Raw genomic sequence first — 25,152 nt, forward strand, 5'->3', positions numbered from 1 at the left:
TCATAGTATCCTCTTATAATTTTTTTAATTTCTTCAGGATCTGCAGTTATTTCACTTTTTCATTCATTATTTTGTTTATATGGGTCTTCTCTCTTTTTGATTTTGTCAGTCTAGCGAGGGGCTTGTCAATCTTGTTGATCTTCTCAAAGAACCAACTTTTGGTGATATTTATCCTCTCTATTGTTTTTTTGTTCTCTATGTCATTTATTTCTGCTTTAATCCTTGTTATTTCTTTTCTTCTACTTGGTTTAGGATTGGTTTGCTGTTCATTTTCTAGCTTCTTCAGTTGATCCATTAGTTCTTTGATTTTGGCTCTTTCTTCCTTTTTAATAAATGCGTTTAGTGCTATAAATTTCCCCCTTAGCACTGCTTTTGCTGCATCCCATAGGTTTTTGTATGTTGTGTTCTCATTTTCATTCGTCTCTATATATTTAGCAATTTCTCTTGCTATTTCTTCTTTAACCCACTGATTGTTTAGGAGTGTGTTGTTTAACCTCCAGGTATTTGTGAATTTTCTAAGTCTCTGATGGTTATTGACTTCTAATTGTATTCCATTGTGGTCAGAGAATGTGCTTTGAATAATTTCAATCTTTTTAAATTTATTGAGGCTTGTTTTATGTCGCAGCATATGATCTATTCTGGAGAAAGTTCCGTGAGCACTAGAAAAGTATGTGTATCCTGGTGATTTGGGATGTAATGTCCTGTATATGTCTGTTAAATCTAATTCATTTATCAGATTGTTTAGGTTTTCAATTTCCTTATTGGTCTTCTGTCTGGTTGATCTATCTATAGGAGAGAGTGATGTGTTGAAGTCTCCCACAATTATTGTGGAAACATCAATTGCTTCCTTTAGTTTTGCCAGTGTTTCTCTCATGTATTTTGTGGCACCTTGGTTGGGTGCATAGACATTTACGATTGTTATTTCTTCTTGCTGAATTGCCCCTTTTATTAGTACGTAGTGGCCTTCTTTGTCTCTCAAAACATCCCTGCATTTGAAGTCTATTTTATCTGAGATTAATATTGCTACACCTGCTTTCTTTTGGCTGTAGCTTGCATGAAATATTTTTTTCCATCCTTTCACTTTCAGTTTCTTTGTGTCCCTGTGTCTAAGATGAGTCTCTTGTATGCAACATATTGATGGTTCATTTTTTTTGATCCATTCTGTGAATCTGTATCTTTTAATTGGGGAGTTTAATCCATTTACATTCAACGTTATAACCGTGAAGGCATTTCTTGAATCAGCCATCTTATCCTTTGGTTTATGTTTGTCATATTTTTCCCCTCTGTGTATTAATATCCTTTATTGTACCCATACCGAATCTCTTTAGTACTGAACCTTTCTCCAGGTCTCTCTGTCCTTTCTTTGTTTCTCTGTGTGTAGGGCTCCCTTTAGTATCTCGAGTAGGGCAGGTCTCTTGTTAGCAAATTCTCTCAGCATTTGTTTGTCTGTGAAAAATTTAAGCTCTCCCTCAAATTTGAAGGAGAGCTTTGCTGGATAAAGTATTCTTGGCTGGAAATTTTTTCTCACTCAGAATTTTAAATATATCGTGCCACTGCCTTCTTGCCTCCATGGTGGCTGCTGAGTAGTCACTACTTAGTCTTATGCTGTTTCCTTTGTATGTGGTGAATTGCTTTTCTCTTGCTGCTTTCAGAACTTGCTCCTTCTCTTCTGTGTTTGATAGTGTGATCAGTATATGTCTCGGAGTGGGTTTATTTGGATTTATTCTATTTGGAGTTCGCTGAGCATTTATGATTTGTGTATTTATGTTGTTTAGAAGATTTGGGAAGTTTTCCCCAACAATTTCTTTGAATACTCTTCCTAGACCTTTACCCTTTTCTTCCCCTTCTGGAACACCAATGAGTCTTATATTTGGACGTTTCATATTATCTATCATATCCCTGAGGTCCATTTCGATTTTTTCAATTTTTTTCCCCATTCTTTCTTTTATGCTTTCATTTTCCATTCTGTCATCTTCCAGGTCACTGATTCGTTGTTCAGCTTCCTCTAGTCTTGTAGTATGAGTATCCAGAATCTTTTTAATTTGGTCAACAGTTTCTTTAATTTCCATAAGATCATCCATTTTTTTATTTAGTCTTGCAATGTCTTCTTTATGCTCTTCTAGGGTCTTCTTGATTTCCTTTATCTCCCATACTATGGTCTCATTGTTCATCTTTAGTTCTTTGAGTAGCTGCTCTAGGTTCTGTGTCTCTTCTGGTCTTTTGATTTGGGTGCTTGGGCTTGGGTTATCCATATCGTCTGGTTTTTTCATATGCTTTATAATTTTCTGTTGTTTTTGGCCTCGTGGCATTTGCTGAACTTGATAGGGTTCTTTTAGGACGTGTAGACCAATTGAAGTCCTTATCTCTAATTTATCAGATCTACAGCTTCGTGGAGTACACTTTCTCTAACTAACCAGCAGGTGGCGTCCACGAGCCACCTGTTCTCCACAAGCCAGTTCTCCCCTGCTTAGCCTTTTTGGTGAGTGGGGGAGTGAGTCTTGTGGGGTCCAATTGGTGTACCAAGCTTGCGTGTGTAGTTGGTGTTGCCTGCCCTGTATATGGGGCGTGTTTCTGGGCAGTCAGGGAGGGGGGGGTTGGCTCTAACAATCAAATCTCCCTGGTGATCCTAGAGTTTTAAAGCTGCTGCAATAGTCTAATCCTTCAGTTCATCCTGCCACAGTTTGTCTCTGCCACTGACCCACAAGTCCTTGGTGTTGGCGTATGGCTCCAGAGACTTGCAAGTGGGCCCCTCTTCCAGGCCATGCACCCCGGGTCCTCTGTTGAGGGATGACTGTGCTATGTCACAGGTGAGTGCCGTCCCCCCAGGGCAGTTCTGGGCTGCTGGGCTGTGTAGGGAGGCTCCCAGTCTGCTGAAATGATGGCTGAATGGGGCTTTGTTAATTCACACTGCTCTACCTTCCCAACTCTGGGACAATCAGCTGAGGTTGCAGGGAAGGCTAATGTCCACGCCCAGTTTTGTGGTGTGTGCCTGTTATTTGAAGCACTTCCGTCACACTGGGTTGTCTGGGGCAGTTCTGGGCTATGGGGCTGGCGATGGGCAGGAGTGTTTCCTGTCCACCAGGATGATGGCTGTGAGCGGACACCCCCCTTTTCTTGGGAAGTTGTGGTGTTTAGTGAATTTTCTCAGCCACTGGATTATTGCCTTTTGTCTCAGAGCTCTCCTAGTTCTGCTCTTGACTTGACCTGCCGAAACAGTAAGTCTTTGAAGCTTTCTGTATTGGCTTCTTAGAGTAATTGTTTTAGAAAAAGAAAAAAGGATTAAAAAAAAAAAAAGAAAAAAAAACGGGCCCTCCTCAGAGATCTAATGGGTTATTGAAATGCTAAGAGACAAAGCAACCAGGGCCATTAAGGAAAGGTCCACAGGGCAGAGAGATCAGCTTTTCTTCGGGATTTGCATATGCACCTCAGGGCCCTTCCCCTTTCTATGTTCACCAGAACTCCAAAAATCCTCCGCTTTTATTTTGGAGTTTTTCGTGTTGTTTTTTTCTATGCCTGTCTCCTCTCTGCTGGGCTGGCTGCTCTCAGATTCTCTGGTGTCTGGTCTCAGTCTATCTATGGTTGGATTTTGGATCAGTAGAATGAGTTTCCGATAAGGGCTACCACTGCACTTCTCCATTCTCCTTCCTGGAGCTGACAGCCCCTCCTCCCACGGGACTGAGCCTGGCAGGGAGGGGCGCGGGTCCCCTGGCCGCAAAAACTTACAGATTTCACTGATCTCAGCAGTTCCACGTTTTCATGAGTGTTGTATGAAGTATGCCCAAAGTCAGATTGCTCTGTGGTGTCCAGTCCACGCAGTTCCTGGCTTTCTACCTACTTTCCTGGAGGAGTAACTAAAACATACAGCTCACCAGTCTGCCATCTTGCCCCGCCTCTCCTTCATTTTTATCTAAAAAGTGTTAGAAAGAATGACCTAGGAAATAGTCTCGGGAGTAGAACAGCTGGGTCTGCAAGTCCACACATCTTCAGTATAGTGAGATCAGAGTTTCTTAGCCTTGATGCTACTGACATTTGGAGCTGGATAATTCTCTGTTGTGGGGGTAGTCCTATGCCTTGTAGGATTTTGAGCAGAATTCCTGGCCTCTACCCACTAGATGCCAGCAGCAACTCCACACATGCTTATGACGACCATAAATGTTGCCGGACACTGCCAAATGTCCCCTGGGATGCAAAATAATTTCCAATTGTGAATCGCTGGACTAGATGAGTCTAACTGGTTCCCAAAGTGGTCACACCAATTCATATGTTGACCAGCAATGAACATCAATAGCAGCATTCCTTTTGCTCCAAATCCTTGCCAACTTTCACATGGCCCAGGTGGTTTGACATTTTGGTCAACATAGTGAGAGTACAACGATGACTTGATTGCTGATGAGGTCGAGGATCTTTTCACAAGTTTACTAGCCTCTCCTGTTTTATCCTCTATGACATGTCCATGGCTTTTGCCAATTTTTTCCCCATTAAGTAGTCTCTCTTTTTCTTATTGATTTTTAAGAATTAAAAAATATATATATTCTGGCTTTTAATTCTTTGTTAAACGTGGCAAATGTCTTCTGATTTGTGGCATGCCTTCTCAATTTCTTTATTGACTTTTTTTTTTTTTGATGAATAGACATTTTTAATGTTACTGTAGTTAAATGTATCATTTCTTTCCTTTACGGTTTTAAAAAAAAATCTTATTTAGTAAATTCTTTTTGACCTGAGGTCATAAACATCCTATACAGTCTTCTAAAAGTTGTAAAGTTTTGCCTTTCACAATTAAGTCTTTAATCCACCTGGAATTGATTTGGGTGTATGGCATAAGATACATGCCTTTAAAATTTTTCCGAATGGATAACCAATTACCCAGCACCATTTGTTGAATAACCCTTCTTTTCCCACTGATCTGCCCTGTCAACTTGTCATTGGTCAAGTGGCTAAATTCTCTCAAGACTGTTCTTTATTTCATTAGTTGTCATCAGTTTCTATCCTTCAATTTTCCTCTTTCACATCTATCTGGATAATATTTTACAATTTTTATTATTATTTTCTTTAAAAATATTTCTCTCCTACATGTAATATGGTATCCTAGAATGGATCCTAGTACAGAAAAAGGACATTAACAGAAAAAACTAGTAACATCCAAATCGAGTCTGGAGTTTGCTTAAAAAAAACTTATAAAGTTGTAAGACTAGTTGCCAGCATACTCCTTATGAAATATAATAAACATGATAGATGTCTGTATTATACGTACATTATGAAGCTTTATACTGTCAAAAAATACACCATGTAACTGGCTAAAAATTATACTTATGACCATTTCTGTAACAAGTTAGGCATTGTTTAGAAATATACTTCATATTGTAAACGTATCCCTGGAAAAACAGAATCATCTTAAATTTGAGTTACTATAACTTTTCTAGGAATACAGCTCTCAACATGGGAAGTCTCATGTCAAATCGCAAGAAATTTAATGGAGTTTTTTTTTTTTAGTGGGAGTGGGAGCCACATGGTTTTCATAATCACACAGTCACACCATATAAGCTCTATCGTTATACAATCATCTTCAAGAATCAAGGCTACCGGGTTGCAGTTCAACAGTTTCAGGTATTTCCTTCCAGCTATTCCAATACACTAAAAACTAAAAAGGGATATCTATTTAATGCATAAGAATAACCTTCAGAGTGACCTCTGGACTTTATTTGTGATCTCTCAGCCACTGCTTACCAACTTGCTTTTTCTAGAGCAAATGAATCGTTCCTTTATAAACTAGCACATGATTTAGATGGTTAACATTGAACAACTTGGTTAGATCCTTACTTAAATAGCAGTAAAAAAAGAAAGCTGAGGGCAACCAAGAAGACACTCACCAGACTGGTGCTCTGAAGGGGCTCTGACACAGCCTTGGCTGCAGCTTCCTCGAGGCCCGCGGAACTCAACCCACCAGCACTCTCCTGGGCCAGCCCGACCGACTGCCCACTGCCTGTACTCTTCAGCTTATCTGCAATTCGCTGGTTTTCCTTCTCTAGCTTGATTTTGGCTAACTGTGCTTCCAGCATCCAATGTTCTTTTTCCTGTTCCAGTTTAGATATCTTCTCCAAACTCTGCTGAACCTTGAGAGAAGTAACAGAGTTCTACTCTTAGAAAATGATGCAAACAAAACTTTATACTTTACAGAATATAAATCAAAACAACTTCACAGAGGCAAAACCAATTAAGCTTGACCTTGGAAAACACAACCATAAATTGAGAAACTGAACTACAGTAGAATTTAAAACTTCTGCTCATCAAAAGGCATTAATAAGAGAGTGAAAAGGAAAGCTTCAGATGGCCCTGGCATCATAGGATTGAGCAAGCCTTCTTGGACCAAAAGGGGAAAAAGAAATGAAACGAAATGAAGTTTTCAGTGGCTGAGAGATCGCAAATAAAGTCCAGAGGTCACTCTGAAGGTTATTCTTATGCATTATATAGATATCCCTTTTTAGTTTTTAGTGTATTGGAATAGCTGGAAGGAAATACCTGAAACTGTTGAACTAGCAACTGAGTAGCCTTGATGCTTGAAGATGATTGTATAACGATAGAGCTTATATGGTGTGACTGTGTGATTATGAAAACCATGTGGCTCCCACTCCCACTACACAGTGTATGGACAGAAGAATAGAAAAATAAGGACAAAAAGTAAATGAATAATAGGGAGGGATGGGGAGTATGGGATGCTTTGGGTGTTCCTTTTTACTTTAACTTTCTTTTTCTTTTTTGTGTGTGGTAATAAAAATGTTCAAAAATTGACTGTGATGATGAATGCACAACTATTTAATGGTTCTGTGAACAACTGATTATACACCGTGGATGACTGTACGATATGTGAATACATCTCAATAAAATTGAATATTTTTTAAAAAAAGAAAGCTACAGAAAGGAAGATACGTGCAAAGGACGCACCCAACAGAGGATTTGTGTCTAGAACATACAAAGAATTCCCAAAAATCAATAAAAAAAAGAATGATACCCAAATAGAAAAATGAGGAGGGAGGGGACAAGAGCAGACACTTGAACAACATTTATAAACATAAAAAAACTGCTCAATGTCACCATTCATCAAGGAAAAGCAGTTTAAAATCAACAGAATGACTAAATTTTAAAACATAGAAAATACTAAAGGCAAGCATGTTTGTGGAGCAATAAAAATTATCATGTAGTGCTGACAGGAGTGGAACTGGGGATAAACACTCTGAAAAACTGTTTGGCAGAGTCTTTTAAAACTGAATCTACCATAAGCTATGACTTAGCAATTCTACTTCTTGGTATATATACCCAACAGAAATGCATCTGTTCACCAAAAAAAGAAGTATACGAAAGTTCATAGTATCACTATATATAATAGTCAAACACTTAGAACTTACTCAAATACTTATGGACAATAAGAAAGGATAAAAATACTGTGTATATTCACTCAATGGAATACTAAACAGCAATGAAAATGAACAGATTACAATTACACATAACAACACGGAATGACTATTACATATATATTATTGAATGAGAAGCCAAACCTGAAAGAGTAAATATTGTATAATCACATTTAATAAAAAGTTTGGCATCAGGCAACAAAACTAGGCTATGGTATTAGAATTCAAAGGGACATAGGGAAGGTTTCTGGAATCTTAATAACTTTTTTAAGGTGTATCTTACATGGAGGGATGTTCCTTTTTTATTTTTTTCTATGGGTGCTGGTTACATTAGTGTGTTCACTTTGTGAAAATTCATCAAAGTGTAACATCAATGATTTGTATACTTTTCTGTAAATATGTTACACTTGAATAAGAAGTTAAAAAACTAACTCTCAAAGGAAATAAAAGCTTTGGGAATTATATAGCAATTACAGCAATCATATAGTGAATTTCAAATGCTGTAACGACTAGCTTGAGCAATCACTGTATACCAGGCACCGTTCGTGATACTTCCCCACGTTATCCCACGGATGCCTCCGAATAGTCCTCCGATTCTCACTTCTCAAAGAAGACTAAGGTTCCTGAAGCTTAACCACCTGCTGAGCTAGCCAATGGCAGAACCAGGATTTGGGACCCCTCTGTCAGGCTCACAAATCTGGTTCTTTTCACTATACCACACTGCCTCCCAATTCATCTTTACAAACCCCTCTCTGTAGGCAGGTATCATGGTCATTTCAGAGGGGTGGGAAGTGAGGTCCGGAGAGCTTACCTGACTAGCCTGCAGCTGGTGAACAGTAGAGAAGGAAAAGTCTTAGATTTGAAATCAGACAGTTCTGCCACTTATTAGCTATTTTGTTTGGTTTTAAAAATTACTTAATTTCTCTGGGCCTTACTTTCCTCATATAAAATAAGAAAATCCAAAATCAATTTTTAAGGTATTGCACATTTTGTTGTTTGTCTTAGGACTTTTATTTTTCAGGAATTACTTAATAAGTTAAATTTTTCGCTCTAACATCTGAGAGCATTAATGTCAAAAAGATAAGTGATCCGTTTCCACTTAAATTAAGGTCAACACAAAGTATAGTCTCAGGTGAATTGATTTGTGCTTGCTTTAAAGTAAATATTTCTAAAATGTAACAGCAAGCCAGGTATTGAATAAATCTCTGATAAAAGCTAAACTGGTATTGGTTTGTACCAACTTCTAAAAAAGACAGTACTTCCCACCCACCCCAACAATTCAACCAACAACTAAATATTTTGGAGAATTTTCATTTCTGCTCATTTAAGAAATGAAAATAACTAACTGAGTCTCTAATCTCTCCCCCTCATTTTTTTGCGTTATTATATCAGACATTTATATCAACTGCCGAAAGAAAGAACTGATCATCATGGCCAAAATGAGCTGATAATACTTTCATGGCTCTTATAACACTGAATAAATCAAGATGACTTATTTAGAGTATGATCAAATATTTTTCAATAAATTATGCCTATGGTCTTTTTTGGCATGTACTAAACAATTAATTTACATGTTTAATTATGTAACCTTATGAATTGGTCTACATATCTTAAAAGCCTTCTCCAGGGGATTTAACATTTCTTCTTTTTAACAATGACCACGTTTTTCCAGGTACCGTACCTGTTGTGCAAGGCCTTCCCGACTTTCAGTAGAGCTCAGAAGAACCCGGCGGTTTGCCAGTGCTTCTTCATAAGGCACAGACTCCAAGAGGGGCTATGGAAAAAGCATCATAAGAATGAAAGGAAAAATATGGCACCATCTGCTTTCCCCTGATCCTATATACACAAATAAGAATGCTAATTGGTTTGACAATAAATTAATAGGTATATCAACATAGACTAATTCCTTTAATACATGTGAAAAGGGACGGGGTTTTTTTTTGGGGGGGGGTGGCGACAGGAAAATAATGAAGGGGAACTTGTCATACCAGTTATAAGTTATATTAACTAAAACCATATGGTACTTGCACCAAAGTAAACAAAGGAACTGAAAAGAAAATCCAGAAACACATAAAAGCATATGCAAAATTTTATTATGTGACAAATGTTGTATTTTTAATTCAATGAAGAAAGGATGAAACGGATAAATGGTGTGAGGACAACTAGATAATAATTTAGAAAAATTACTATTTAAACCACTATTTCACAGCTATGTTAAAATAAATCCAAGATGGATTAAAGATTTAAATATAAAAATTTAGGCCACAGAAATAATGGAAGAAAATATAGATGAACATTTCTATAATTTGAGAAAGTGTTCCTGGCTGAGAATCACCACTGTAAAGAAAAAGACTGGCTTGATGACCAAAAAAAAAAAAAATTAAAACTTCTATTTTGAAAAAAAATACCACAGAAAATGAGGGGGAAATCATCCAACACAAAGGATTAAAATTTTTAATACATAGGGAACTCTTTAAACTCTAATTAAGAACATTTATTTAAAAGTAGATAAAAGAATTGACATAATACAGACAAATGATAAACTTTAAGAAAGGATGCACCACTTCATCTAAATCAAGACATGCAAATTAAAATAACAATAAGAAATCATTCACCATCAATAAATATTAAATTTATAGGTTAAATATTACTTCTATTGCTGGTAAACTGTAAATAGCTAACCTTCCCAAAATAAATGATTGGAGAAATGTGCAAAAATCTGAAACATGTGCAGACTTTGAGCCAGCAATTTCATTTTGGGAATTAATCTTAAAGATATAATAAAAAAAATTAAACAGAATGTAGGGAGATAGGTAGCTTATATGCTCCTAGAAGTGGGAAACAGTATGGCCACACTGAAGGGTAATTTGTCAATAACTAGTAAAACTTAAAAATGTTAACCACATGACCAAGAACATTCCATTTCACAGTACTTACTAGAGAAATAACCACACAAGGGCCCAAGGAGGCATTTACAAAGCTATCCCTTAAAGTATAATTATAATAGTAAAAAACTGGAAACAATCTAAATAGTCATCAATAAAGGGAATACTTAAATGAATCAAGAAACACCCATATTATAGAATTCCATGCTGTATTTGAAAAGAACATAGAAGGCACTACATGTAATGATATATTCAGACCTCTAAGACATATTTCAAATGTAAAAAGAAATTTGTACAAACATACATTTAGATTAAAAAAACAACTACATATTGAATACAGTTTTATATAGATGTATATAAATGCCCAGAGAGAGTCTGGAAGGTTACACACCAAACTGATAAATATGGCTACCTCTGAAGAGGAACATATATTAGGGATTGTAATCTACCTGCACTGTTCTAATTTAATAAACGAATGGGCTTATACAATATGTATAATTAAACATTTTAAAGAAACAAAAAGAAAAAAGTAACAAACAAAAAAGCACAGTTCCATGTAGAAGAATACCTATTGCAGTACTGTTTCCAACTGATAAAAAGGAAACAACCCGATATCCATTAGCAATGGATTGGTTAATTATTACACATCCATAGAATGAAATATTAAAGATGAAATACTATAGAGGGGTTAAAGTAATGATAGTAATTTATTTTTATTGATATATAAAGATATCCACTACACATTAAAAGAAACATTCTAAAACAGTATATACTCAGATACATTTTGCTTTATATAGCACACATTTATGTAGATGTGTGTATGTGTATGCATTAATAAATTATGGGAAAGATATTCTCTCTCAAAGGTAACAGCAGCTACCTTTGGATGGTGGGATCTGGAGTGTCCTTAATTTTCTTCCTCATGTATTGCTATATCTTCCAATTTCTCTTTACAATGACCATGTATTCTTATTAGAGTTATAAAAACCCATAAGCATATTCCAAATGTTTTTCCATTTCTGTAAGTTTAAGGTTTTCTGAAGTTTGATATTTATTGACTATCTCTCACCAGACACTGCCAGGCCCTAAGGGCATGTGTCCGACCTGGCCTATACTTCCAGGCGAAGCTGCTCATCGGGTGAGATTTGGGTCTCTGCCATCTCTTCCTCCCCACAGACACCCCCCAAGCCCCCCCAACCAACCACCTACACCCAAAGGTGTGTAAAACCTAAACGACATGAACTGTGCAAAAACTCTTGCCGCTTTCTGGACTTATGCCTGATATTTCTTCTGAAAAAGTGCACAAACCTTTTTCAAAGCCTTCATATAGGCAGCAGCTTTTTTCTTGTACTGCAGCATGCACTCGGCTGAAAGAGGACTAATGAATCCACTCGCTGCCTTAGGCCCATAGCTCAGTGAAGCAATGAAATAATCCACGTTATTGCTGAAGAAAGATGCAATCTAAATGAAATGTGACAAGAAGATAGATTTTGTTTTCCAATAATATATCTAAAATATATAGCTAATAGCTTTCAGAGGAAAGTTTAAAGATGCTGAGAATGGAAATGAAATTTCTACACCTGCTCAAAAGCTCACATCTATTTAGTTGAGAATATCTAGGCAATGATTTATAATAAAAAGCAGATACTAGTATAAATATTGAGACCAGAACTTCTGACACATCCCACTCAAGACAATTTATATTCTTCTTGAAAACCAAGACTGATTTTTATTTATTCTGTAGATGATATTCATGAAGTGTTTACCTCATTAATTTCTGACACTGCTTCCAGTATTTATATATGACTATACTGTGTTTGTATATAGTTCATATTCCAACAGAAGACATGACACAAGCATCTCGAAAACATAATCTCCACTTATTTATTCTGTAAGTCTCAATTTGTGAATTACAAATCCAATAGAAAAAAGAATGAAAATGCAGCAGACTCTTGTCATTTACAGATTTAACATTTGTTAAATCTATGCAAGTAGCCACAAAGATCCACGACAGCAGCTTTGCTGAGCCATGATTTTGAATCAACAGTGCTACATGAAATGGTGATAGGAATAAAAATGTCTGAGAAAGCTCTTAGCCAGAAAAATTAAAGCACTAGCTGCATTAAAGAGCATTCTGCTCTCATAAGTAAGGAAAAGTGATCTGTGAAACAGAGTGCTCTACCTTGGCAAAAGCTGCTCAAAAATTAAGCAATTAATCACTAGGAATCTAAAAGGTTATATTTTTCACTGATGCTCTCCTATGACAAATGAAATTATATGTTAGGTAGTTTTCAAGAAAATGAGGATTCCAAAAATCTTAAACTAAATATTCCTTGTGAACGACAGGTGTGATCATATACTCAGTGTTTGCATTTAGGTCATGACAGTATGTTGAGGTTTATTTTCTTTCTTCTTTCTAATATTTCTACATTCTCCAAATTTTCTTTAATATGTATATGATATACTTTCATTTTTTTAAAGAATTACAAACTGTAAAATTTAATCATTACATTAGCTCAGTATTAAGCTGCTACCAACTAATTAATGTTAGTTCAGATACTTATTTTAGTGAAAAACCATTTATAAAAATTCCAGAGCAAAGATCTCCTTGAGACACATTTTAAGATTTCAGACAAAGCAAATCTAACATAATCTATGACATACGCAGGTATTTATTATTTCAGAGTTCTCATTAAAGGCAGCAAATACTCAGACTCCTAAAATTGCCAACATTCTCTATTTCCAGAATTTTTCTTAATTGAATAAAAGTGAGGATTATACTCAGAAAGCTTCTGGCATGCCTGTGGATGAAAGAGGAAAAAGAGGTCATCTGGCTCAGGAATCCTGCAGGCACAGATCCGCGAGCTGACAGAACCTAAAGGCAATGCTTTTAATTAAGGCATTAGAGCCCCAAGCTACAACAAACTGTCACAAAGACCAGTCTGAGTTTGGAAAGTATGACACTGAATGTCTAACATGATATACAATCATTTCTAATTAACTTAAGCCACTGAAAAAAATTTCTTCCTATTATGTTCAGCCTGTCAGAAAAATAATGGTATATAAATACAGATACAGAAACTAGCATTTCCTTGGAGAATTACTTTGGGTCTGCCAAAATATGGAGCAAGGTAGTTCTGAAAACAGTCCTTGAGGTTTTATACATTTTGGGTAGTTCTCAGAGAAATCTCAATTGTTAAAGGTGCTGACAAAAGCCCCATGAACATGTACTCTGAGAACGTGACTTTTGCCCAAAGCAGACCATCCAAGACCAAAGAATTTTTTTAAAGAAATTGAATAAATAGTAACTGGTCAAAAATAATAAATAAATGTGTAATGATCCAAATTATTATTACCTAATATTTTAAAGGGTTGAATGAAAAGCACATGTTGAAGTCACTTTAAAAGTACTTGTTAATCTTCTTGGCCAAAAGGGGGATGTGAAATGAAACAAAACAAAGTTTCAGGGGCTGAGAGATTCCAAATGGAGTCGAGAGGTCACTCTAGTGGGCACTCTTATGCACTACATAGATAACCCTTTTTAGGTTTTAATGCATTGGAATAGCTAGAAATAAATACTTGAAACTATCAAACTACAACCCAATAGCCTTGATTCTTGAAGACGATTGTACAGCAATGCAGCTTACAAGGGCTGACAGTGTGATTGTGAAAGCCTTGTGGATCACACTCCCTTTATGCAGTGTATGGATGGATGAGTAGAAAAATGGGGACAAAAGACTAAATGAAAAGTAGATTGAGGGGGCGATGATTTGGGTGTTCTTCTTTACTTCTATTTTTTACTCTTATTTTCACTTTTTCTGGTACAAGGAAAATGTTCAAAAAATAGATTGGGGTGATGAATGCACAACTATATGATGCTACTGTGAACAAATGATTGTACACTTTGGATGACTGTATGGTATGTGAATATATCTCAATAAAATTAAATAAAAAAAAGTACCTGTTAAGATGTAAAACCATAGAGGCAGCATAATCACAGGTGTTACCAAAAGAAACCCAAATAAACAAACAAAAAACACCAAGAAAAAACACACACAAAAAACCCAAACCAAAACAAGACAAAACAAAAAACCAAACCAACTAACTAAACTAACAAAAACAAGGAGGGGAAAAAAATAAAACAAACCAAGTATTAACCAGTTGTTTTGGTATTTTATTTTTCTTTTTTTCTCTTTTTCTGTACACTCCCAATGTTCTATAAGCCTACACAGCAAACCCTTGATATAGACAAGAATCTATATTGAGACCATCTAGAATCTTCAAATTATGAAATATTGCATTAAAGCATAAACAGTGAGTGATCCACTTAGTCAACCAAAAAATACTAAAAAGGGGGAGGGGGAGACAACTTTATTTCACAAACACAAAAAAGCCTGTTATTCCAAAATCCTTTTACAGACCAATAAGAACAAAAAAGAACATATTTAAGAAATGAATTTAATGCCAATATAAACCAGAGAAAAATTACCTTTCCTGCTCCATTTGTTAATGCCACTATTGATGACAGGACACAGTCATTAGTTGTTATTAGCTTCTGTGTGGCTGTTGGAAGTTCATGCTCTATTGTAGTTTTTTGACTATAATGTTTGGAAATATCTATAAAAACAATCAAATGAAAACTCATTACTGTTTACATACAAGTCCCATACAGATAGCTAGCCTGTTAATTTCTCAAATTTACTGTCATAAATTTACAAAGTACATTTGATGAAGAATGATTCCAAGTATGAAGATTATGCTGAGTATCAATTAGGGTCATAAAAATTCACACACAAAAAGCGGAGAGAACTGAGGAATTGAGAGTATCTCAACACCATCCTGGCCATCTCTACTATAACCACCAGCTTGTGGGGCTCATTCTCTCTCATCTGAGTATTAGCCTTAATTCTAGGACCGGGTAAATGATCCTGACCATTATTTACTGGGTTAAAAACCTCTGTTTTGATAGCCCAGGAGGCACTAATAAGAAATTATCCAGTACTTATATAAGTAAAACATTAGGCTGGGACAGAACAGTCAATACAAGGTACAATGTCCCACGATGCTAACTGGACCTTAGCTAGTTTATTAGTACATATCCTAGCAGAATATGAGAAGCATCTACCCAGCCAAATTAGGATTGCATATTCTAATATCTGGCTATTGCCTCCAGGCCAAGAGTATTAAAACAAAGGCCTGTAGTTAGAAAAGCAAAGCAGATAGCCTTAGACATAAAAGGGTTAATAAAAATTGCAGTAGGTAAGACTGTGACCAACAGCTAAGCTTTGTGGTTTTCTGGGTCACTGAGAGATATACTGATTTTGCTCTGGAAATAAGGGAAATGGGGGGAATCATTAAGACAATGTCTGATTTACAAGGAAGGGTAATTACATTTTTAAATAATAAAACATGAACAGTGAAGCCTCCTTTGAATTTTTTAGACTCATTCAGTTACAAAAGCACTAATTATCATTACCAAAAAAAAACAAAACAAAAATCACAAAGCATAGAAATTAACTTACAGCAGGTGTGTATGCGGTGAATTTCATTTACTCAGAATCAAGAAATTTAAGTGATGTTATACTATATATAATTTTTTAAAGGAAATAAGACTATTTGAGAAGAAACAGAAGAAAACATATTAAGATTTAACCTGATATGATCATAATATTTTAATACAAAATTATTATATGTTCCATAAAAGATTATTTTTACTGAAATATTAAAATTAGGGGATTGTTTTATATACTATACATATAAACACATTATATGTTATATATAACTTTTAAATTTAGAATAGTTTTAGATTCAGAGAAAAGTTGCAAAGATATTACAGAAGAGTTTCCATATACTTCTCCACCTAGTTCCCCTATTGTTAACATTTTACATTACTATGGTACATTTCTCATAGCTAAGAAACTGACATTGGTGCACTACTATTATGTTTCATGTATTTTAAAATAAATTTATTTATAAGACATCCTGAATTATATAAAAATTCTGTTAGAACACGGAACACTTTCTGTGTACTGAATGTGCTATTTCTTAAAATAGACATTTTTTTCCTACACGCTACAGACCGTTTTATTCAATATTTTACAGGAGGTATACAATGCTGTAATTAGACAAACTGATTGGTAGGCAATCTTAGTTCTTTGGTAAGTTAACTGAGATACCTGTGAAAGAGGAACAGTATCAGTGCTATTGTAGTTTGACAACAGTTTTCCCAATCTAATTCTCAATAGCTTACTCTTTATTGAGACTAAACATTGTAATTATTTACGGTGTTCCTTGATATTAAATTTTAACTCCAAAAAGAACAAAGAAATCAGGTGACCTAGGCCAATAGCTTTATTCTTCCTTTTAAGTTTCCTATGAGTCTACCTGCTTTAGACCTCTTCTAAGAGAATAAATATCAAACTATTCCTACTTCCAATGGAATTGTTAAAAGACTAAGTCAATGATATTGTGAGCCAGTGACTGTATACTTCAGATGGTTCATATGGTGTGTGAGTATATCTCAATAAAACTGCATTTAAAAAATAAAATAAAGATTAATTCGCTCCCATTTTAATTCCATGTAGGATTTACATTTTCATAAATCCCTATCCCTCTTATCATACTGAAATTAATCTTCCTTCCTTCCTTCTTTTTTCCTTACTTCCTTTCTCCTTTCCCTCCTTCCTTCCAACTGAGACCCAACAACCTTCAGGGCAAAGCAGGAAGGGAAGATGTTTGAAATAATAATTCTCAAAAACAAAGCTTCTTCTGTTCATGCCAGTTAATACTCACTCAGTTTTCAGGAGAGATTCACAACAGTGTTCCAAGCTAAGTAAGAAGACAGATTTTAATTGTAAACCTAGCAATGGGCCCTTGTATTCCCACTTGCCAACCATCCCTCATGTTTTCCAATATATATTTTTTTAATTTAATAGATTTTATCTTGAAATAAATTGAATTGTACAGGAAGAGTTGCAAAAACAGTACAAACTCCATACACAGAACTCCAACATACCCGGACCCCCCTCCCCCAATACCCAATCCACCACCTTTAACATCCTGTCACTACCACCATTTCTTTCTTTCCCTCCCTCTCTCCCTCCCTCCCTCCCTCCCTATCTATCATCCATCATCTATTGCTCTGTCCTCTGAACATATGTGAGCAAGATGCACATATCTTTGAACAAACAATATAATTCACATATACATTTCCCATGGACAAGGACATTCTTTTATGCAATCTCATCAAGCACAGCTAAGAAGTTCAAGAAATTCAACCTTGATACAAAGCTTACATTCTGTATTTCCTTTTTTGGGGGTGTGTGTGTGTCCCATCTGCATCCCTTTGAGCCTCCTCTCCTCCATCCTCAGATCCCATCCAGGATCATCCTTGGCATTTAATTGCCATCTTTTTTTTAATTGTGGAAACATATATATAGCCTAAATCTTCCCATTCCACCCCCTCCCTAGCATTCCATTAGTGGGATTAATCACATTTAGAATGTTGCAATGCTATCACCTTCCCACCATCCATTTCTAGAAGTTTCCCTTCACCCCAAACAGAAACCCTACTCTCATTTCTTAACTCCCCATTGTCCCTTCCCCCACTTCTCGGAACCCCTACTCTACTTTTCTTCTCTATCGTCATATTCTCTGATACTTTCTTTGTGTTTACTGTGGGGCTTAAATTTAACATCTTAAATCTATAACAATCTTGTTTTTCTTTGATACCAACTTAACTTCAATATGACACATAAACTATGCTCCTATACTCCATTATTCCCCCACCTTTACGTAGTTCTTGTCAAAAATTACATATTTTACATTGAGTCCAAATCCACTGATTTATCATTACAGTTTATGTATTTTAGATCCTGCAGGAAGTAAATAGTGTAGTATTGGTATTTGTATTTACCATGTGATCTTTACTGGAAACCTTTATTTCTTCATGTAGTTTCAGTCAATTGTTTAGTGTCCCTTCCTTTCAGCCTGCTCAACCCCCTTTAGCATTTCTTATAGGACTGATTACTGGTGATGAAGTCCCTTAGCTTTTGATTATCCGGGAATGTTTTTATCTCCCTCTCATTTTTATCCTCCAGGTGTTTGTGAATTCTCCAAGTCTCTGATGGTTATTGACTTTTATTTGTATTCCATTGTGGTCTGAGAATGTGCTTTGAACAACTTCATTTTTTTTTTTTTAAATTCACTGAGGCTTGTTTTTATGCCCCAGCATACAGTCCATTCTGGAGAAAGATCCATGATCACTAGAGAAGAATCTGTGTCCTGGTGACCTGGGATGTAGTATTCTATATATGTCTGTTAAAATTTTCTATCTCTCTCTCTCCTTTCTTTGTTTCTCTGTCGGTAGCACTCCCTTTAGTATTTGAAATAGGACAGGTCTTTTACTAGCAAAATCTCTCAGCATTTGTTTGTCTGTAAAAAATTTAAGCTCTCTCTCAAATTTGAAGGAGAGTTTTCCTGTATAAAGTATTCTTGGTTGGAAATTTTTCTCTCTCAGAATTTTAAATACGTCATGCCACTGTCTTCTCGCCTCCATGGTGGCTGCTGAGTAGTCACTACTTAGTCTTATGTTGTTTCCTTTGTATGTGGTGAATTGTTTTTCTCTTCTTGCTTTCAGAACTTGCTCCTTCTCTTCAGCATTTGAGAGTCTGATCAGAATATGTCTCGGAGTGGGTTTATTTGGATTTATTCTATTTGGAGTTGGCTGGGCATTTATGCTTTGTGTATTTATATTGTGTAGAAGGTATGGGAAGTTTTCCCCAACAATTTCTTTGAATACTCTTTCTAGACCTTTACCCTTCTCTTCCCCTTCTGGTACACCAATGAGTCTTAAATTTTGACGTTTTATTTTATCTATCATATCCCTGAGATCCACTTCGATTTTTTTTATTTTTTTCCCCATTCTTTCTTTTGTTCTTTCATTTTCTGTTCTGTGGTCCTCAAGGAGGCTGAGTTGTTGTTCAACTTCCTCTAATCTTGCATTATGAGTAGCCAGAGTCTTTTTCATTTGGCCTCCAGTTTCTTTAATTTCTATAAGATCTTCTATTTTTTTATATACTCCTGCAATTTTTTCTTTATGCTCTTCTAGGGTCTTCTTTACGTCCTTTATATCCTGTGCCATGCTCTTCTTCATGTCCTTTATATCCTGACCCATGCTCTTGTTGCCTGTCTGTAAGTCTTTGATTAATTGTGCCAAGTACTGTGTGTCTTCTGATCTTTTGATTTGGGTGTTTTGGTTTGGGTTTTCCATATCGTCTGGTTTTATCATAAGCTTTAAGATTTTCTGTTGTATTTGGCCTCTTGGCATTTCCTTTACTTGATCCCTAATTTGACAGAACTGCAGCTTGGTGGCATACACTTTCTCTAACTAACCAGCAGATGGCATCCGTGAGTCACCTATTCCCCTCAAGTCAGTTCTCCCCCACTTTGTCTTTGTGGTGTGTGGGGGTCTGATTCTTGTGGGGTTCAATTGGTGCACCAAGTTTGGGTGTGCTGCTGGTGCTGTCCGCCCTGAATGTGGGGCGTGTTTCTGGGTGGTTAGATAGGCAGGGCAGGTTTAATAATCAAACCTCTCAGGTGTTCCCAGAGATTTAAGGCTGTTCTCTGCCACTGACCCACAAGTCCTTGGTATTCGTGTAGGGTCCCTGGGATTTCTGAGCAGTTCCCCCTTCCCAGCTGTGCTCTTCCAGGACCTCTGCTGAGGGAGGGCCCCGCCACGTCACTGGTGCACGCCAGCCCACCAGGGAAGCCCTGGATTGGTGGGCCATGCAGGGGTGCTCCCAGCCCACTTCAAAGATGGTTGAATGGGAAGCGTTAACTTCCCTCTTTTCGTACAGCTCCGCCCTCTGAGCTCTGGGACAATCAGCTGTGGGTGTATTAAAGGCCACTCTCCACGGCCGATATTGTGGCTTGTGTGTAGTGCTGCAGGAAAAATTCACCGTCACACTGGGTTTCTTGGCACGGCTCTGGGCTGTGGGTCTGGCCCCGGGCAGGAGTGTCCCCCACTCACTGGGGAGATGGCTACAAGGAATGCAGTTTTTTTTTCTCCTTTTGGCTCCCCTCTGCTCCTCTGGTCTCGAGACAATCGGCAGCAAGTGTGGGAAGAGGTATCCTCCACGTCAGACACCGAGGGGTTAGCCCAGCCCACTCCCGCCGTGCTTCACTGTGCCACTCTCCCCATCGTATCTGCAGCCACTCCTGGGCTTTTTTTTTTTTTTTATAAGAACTAGTCCATCTCCAAACGCCAGCCCACCGTTTCCCCACACCGCAGCATGGCTGTGGGACTTTCAGCCGACTCACTCACTCGTTTCAGAATGCAGGCTCCTGGTTTCACCAAATGCACATTCCCTGTGGATTTAGCAGACCTTGTCTGGCAGGTGCATCACTGACAGTGGTATTCTGGGTCACTTTCTGGTTTTTATCTAGTATTTTTCACAGAGGTGTTTTTTTGCCCTGTCTCACCTAGCCGCCATCTTAGGTTCTCCTCCCCAATATTCTTTCTTTCTATTTGTTCATCTTCAAGGGCAGAAAGAAATAGAGGTACAGAAAGGACTTACAGGGCCTCTGACCCTTCCCATAATCTCCATCAGCTCATGCCAAATAATGATAATAACATTCTTTGATTTGGACCAACAGATATCTTCTCAATCTTATATATGAACAAAAGCATCTTTAGAAAACTATTATAGAATAATTACAATACCAATATAAGTAAAGACAAGATATTTCTATATAAATGAAGCTTTAAGACCCCCTTTCAGTGGATAGGTCCCTTGTAACATTTTAACTTTTGTACCTCCTACACAAAAATTTTGGAGAAATCACTAGCTGTAATAAATCATAGCACCAGCATAGGAAAATGTTTAAAACAAAACACAACAATAAAAAGTTTTTAAAAAACATAGCCACAGAGCTACTTATGGTTTAGATGGCCTGGTTCTAGGTAAAGTGGATTCTGGAATGGACGACTACAGCTAAGTCTTAGTGTCCCAAACCAAAAGCTGCACAGGAAAAACGCACTGTCCCTTGGATTTTCTACAGGTTAGACCAGGCTCCACAGGGCTGGGATTGACTATTGTCAACTGCCACCTAGGCTGCCTATCCAAGCCATGATTCTTGTAACCAGGGCCAGCTCCGGATGGAAAGTGATTTAAAAGTTCCTTGTAGTTGAAAACAAGCCACAGGAAGGTCCTTTCCTCAGACTGAATAGTAAGGTGGTACTCAGTAATACTGCTAAGACTAAGAATGATTCCCAGTGCCAATCTGTAAAAGGATCCCCAAAATACTTATATTATGCATGGAAACTATACAACACAGTTTTCAGTTTTTAAAAATTCTTTTCCGTGAAATTAACAATTGGTCACTGTTTACTAAACACCATCATGAATTACTTAGGCCCCTGGGGCTATTTCTAATAGTGGTTAATAACTGCTTCCTCCTCCCACTCCTTCCCCAACCTCAACTGTCTCTAAAAGGAAAAGAAAGTGGGGGGCGGGCCCAGAGGCAATGCAGTTCCACAGATTTTAAAGAAAGGACTCTGAATCACATGCTAAGAAGCATATGAAATGTGTTAAAACATTTCCCTTTTCCCTGCAGACTATGTGTATTAGCACACAAGCAATTGGAAACTGATCCTATCAAGTTTAAGAACAGACCTTCATTTCTTAAGGATATGCTATACAAAACAGAATTTAAAATGGGCACTTTGAACATAAAAATACATAAGATGGTGGAACACTATCGCCTTCTTTCTAAGGACTTTAAACCTTAACTTCCTCAATTCCTTTGTGCTTATGCTCCAAAAGTGCAGTATTTTGCCAAATGCCCCTGAGTATCAGGCCTGGTTTGGTAAAATTCATACACCTGCCTTAAGTCAGAGTGATGAATTTTGGCACAAGTATCCTGCACAAGGATTTCTCTTCAGCACTCTGTTTAGCTTCAGAGAAGAAGCAGATGTGAAAAACAGAAGGCAGTGAGCTATGCACTTCAACACAAGCCAAATGCTACTAAGTCTTTATCTGGCAGTATTTGTTTAACTCTCATTTAAGCAGATATGAGAAAGTGGTATGAAGGTTTTAAGCTTATTTAGGTTCTTTTTCAAGCCTCACCTTTCATCACATCATGAAATCCGTGCAGAGCAGCACCAACGTTTGTTAAGACAGAACTATAGTTTGTCCGAAGGAGTCCATCTGGCTCTGTACCTACAAAACCAAAATCACAAGCCTCAACATTTTCCCAGGATACTTTGTCTGATAAAGTGACAGCCTACTGTCTCTCTCTACTTTTGGGAAGAGAGAGAATGAAGACTGATTGTGATATGTTGAAAACAATAGCTTTGAAAATCTTTGCAGACACATTCAGATATAACAGTGATAAACACAGCACTTCTTTGATTTGCTTCCCCCACATCTATAAACATTTTTAATGGTTAAGAATCAAGTTAAATTGCTAACCACAATTATGTCTTTCATTATCCTTTTGGAAATGAAAGTCTTGGTGAATTTTTACCTTTTACTATATAACACATTTCTCGTCTTATTCTTTTCTACATAATAAAATTTGCTAAACATCACTAAAAACACTGTAATTAAGACATCACAGAGTGCCACTTTGGCATAACGGCACAGGGAGCTCTGTGGACCCACTCCCTACAGAAATTGGTGAAAATTATTAAAACAAAAAAAAGAAAAAAAAACAAAAACAAACAAAAACAAACAAACAAAAAAACCCAACCATTTGAAGTCCCTGGAGATGGTCCTAAAGGCATACTGCAAATGAAGAAACCCTTATTCAAGAAAATCTGTAAAAACTTAGTAAGAACAGCAAGAGTCTATGGTATTTGGACCAAGGCCTGCCCCTTCTCTCTGTCCTACCACTCCAGACTGGTGAAGCCAAGGACACAAGGCTTCCTCTTCCCCCAACCTAGAGAGCTATCTTTAGCAGGGGTAGGGGTGGGGAGGGAGCAGGCCTTAAAGCAACTCTGAATCTCTTTCCAAATGAACTGTCTTCTGCAACCATGTGGAGAAGTTCAAACCTAAGGGTGCTCTAAAAAACAATGGAGGTTGTGGTGAAGAAGAGATTGGTAGCTTCATAGGAGATACAAGCTAAACTTGGGCCACCAAGTTTACTAGAGAGAATCAGGGAAAGAGACGGGTAAGGGTCAGAACAAATCTCAAACACTGATCTCAAAAATAATACTTACTAGGTATACACCAGGTATATATATATATATATATACCTGCAAAGGAGCAGGAATTTAATTGGATCAATCTGGGAGCAATTTATGCCCCAGCGAATTGTTGAAAAATAGAGCAACATCCACAATTAGTGGATCTTAAAGCTGGATATGGTTAGGAATAGACACAGTGAGAGCTCCACCCAAACCTCGGCCATCCCAGGGTGACTGTGCACATGCCCTAGGCTGAACACTCTGAGGAGCAACATCAGGGTGCAAAACTTATACTCTGAAAACTGCAAAATATTGTTTTCTTTTTAATTTAATAAGACATTAAAGAGGATATACATAAGTGGAAAAACATACAATGTTCATGGATTGAAAGACTAAGTATTGTTAAGCAATATACCCCAAATTGATCTACAGATTCAACACAATCCCTATCAGACTCCCACTGATTTCTTTGTGGAAACTGACAACTTGATATTAAAATTCATTGGAACTGGAAAGTACCCAGAAGAGCCAAAATAATCTAAAAAGAAGAAAAAATAGGAAGACTCACACTTCTAGATTCCAAAACTTACTACAAAGCAGTAGTCATCAAAACAGTATAGTACTGGCATAAGGATAGACATATAGATGAATGGAATAGAATTGGGAGTTCAGAAATAAACCCATACACCTATGGTCAATTGATTTTTGACAAGGGTGCTGAGACCATTTAACAGGGAAGGAATAATCTCTTCAACAAATGGCCCTGGGACAACTAGATAAACACATGCAAAAGAATGAAGTTGGAATTATCTCACACCATATACAAAGATTAACCTAGATTAAAACTAAAACTATAAAGCTCTCAGAAGGAAACACAGAGGTAAATCTTCATGGCCATGGATTTGGCAATGGATTCCCAGATATAACCCCAAAAGCAGAAGCAACAAAAGAAAAAATAGATAAATTGGACTTCATCAAAATTAAAAAACTTTCATGCTATAGACAATACTATCAAGGAAGTGCAAAGACAACCTACATAATGGGGGGGGAGAGGAATATCTACAAATCATATATCTGATAAGGAGCTTACACCCATAATATATAAAAAACACATCTAAAAATAAAAAGACAAATAACCCAATTTAAAAACAGACAAAGGTTATGAACAAACATTTCTCCAAAGAAGATATACAAGTGGCCAATAAGCACATGAAAAGCTGCTCAACATCATCAGACACTGGGGAAATGCAACTCAAAACCATAATGAGATACCAATTCACTCCCAGTAGGATGGCCAGAATCAAAAAGTCAGATAACAAGAGCCGACGAGGAGAAATCGGAACACTCACACACTGCTTGTAGGAATGTCAAGTGGCACAGCCACTTTAGAAAACAGTCTGGAAGTTCCTCAAATGGTTTAACATGGAGTTACCATATGACCAGCAATCCCACTCTTAGGTTTATATCCAAGAGAAATAAAAACATGTCTACACAAAAACTTATACATGAATGTTTATAGCAATCCTATTCATAATAGCCAAAAGGTAGAAACAACTCAATGTCCACTGGTTGAGAATGGATAAACAAAATGTAGTATATCCATATATACTACAGAATAGAGTATTATTCTGCCATAAAAAGCAATAAAGTACTGATACACACTAGAATGTAG

At 36.9% G+C, this 25,152-nt stretch overlaps 1 protein-coding gene across 5 annotated transcripts in view; it reads right to left on the minus strand.

Annotated features, from left to right (window-relative positions):
* Nucleotides 1–25,152, minus strand: part of PPP1R21 (protein phosphatase 1 regulatory subunit 21) — a 119,699-nt gene that overhangs the window by 33,807 nt on the left and 60,740 nt on the right. For all 5 annotated transcript variants that reach the window (XR_005212342.1, XR_005212341.1, XR_005212340.1 and 2 more), the window contains exons 13-17: nucleotides 22,420–22,512; nucleotides 14,781–14,908; nucleotides 11,600–11,752; nucleotides 9,088–9,180; nucleotides 5,868–6,110 (exon numbers count right to left, since the gene is read on the minus strand). Coding sequence is in view for 1 of the 5 variants with exons in the window: in XM_037806758.1 (XP_037662686.1) it covers nucleotides 5,868–6,110; nucleotides 9,088–9,180; nucleotides 11,600–11,752; nucleotides 14,781–14,908; nucleotides 22,420–22,512 (710 nt within the window). In the remaining 4 variants the exon portion in view is untranslated. The remainder of the gene's footprint in view (nucleotides 1–5,867; nucleotides 6,111–9,087; nucleotides 9,181–11,599; nucleotides 11,753–14,780; nucleotides 14,909–22,419; nucleotides 22,513–25,152) is intronic.

This window comes from Choloepus didactylus, chromosome 17, assembly GCF_015220235.1.
Source record: "Choloepus didactylus isolate mChoDid1 chromosome 17, mChoDid1.pri, whole genome shotgun sequence".
Classification (NCBI taxonomy): domain Eukaryota; kingdom Metazoa; phylum Chordata; class Mammalia; order Pilosa; family Megalonychidae; genus Choloepus; species Choloepus didactylus.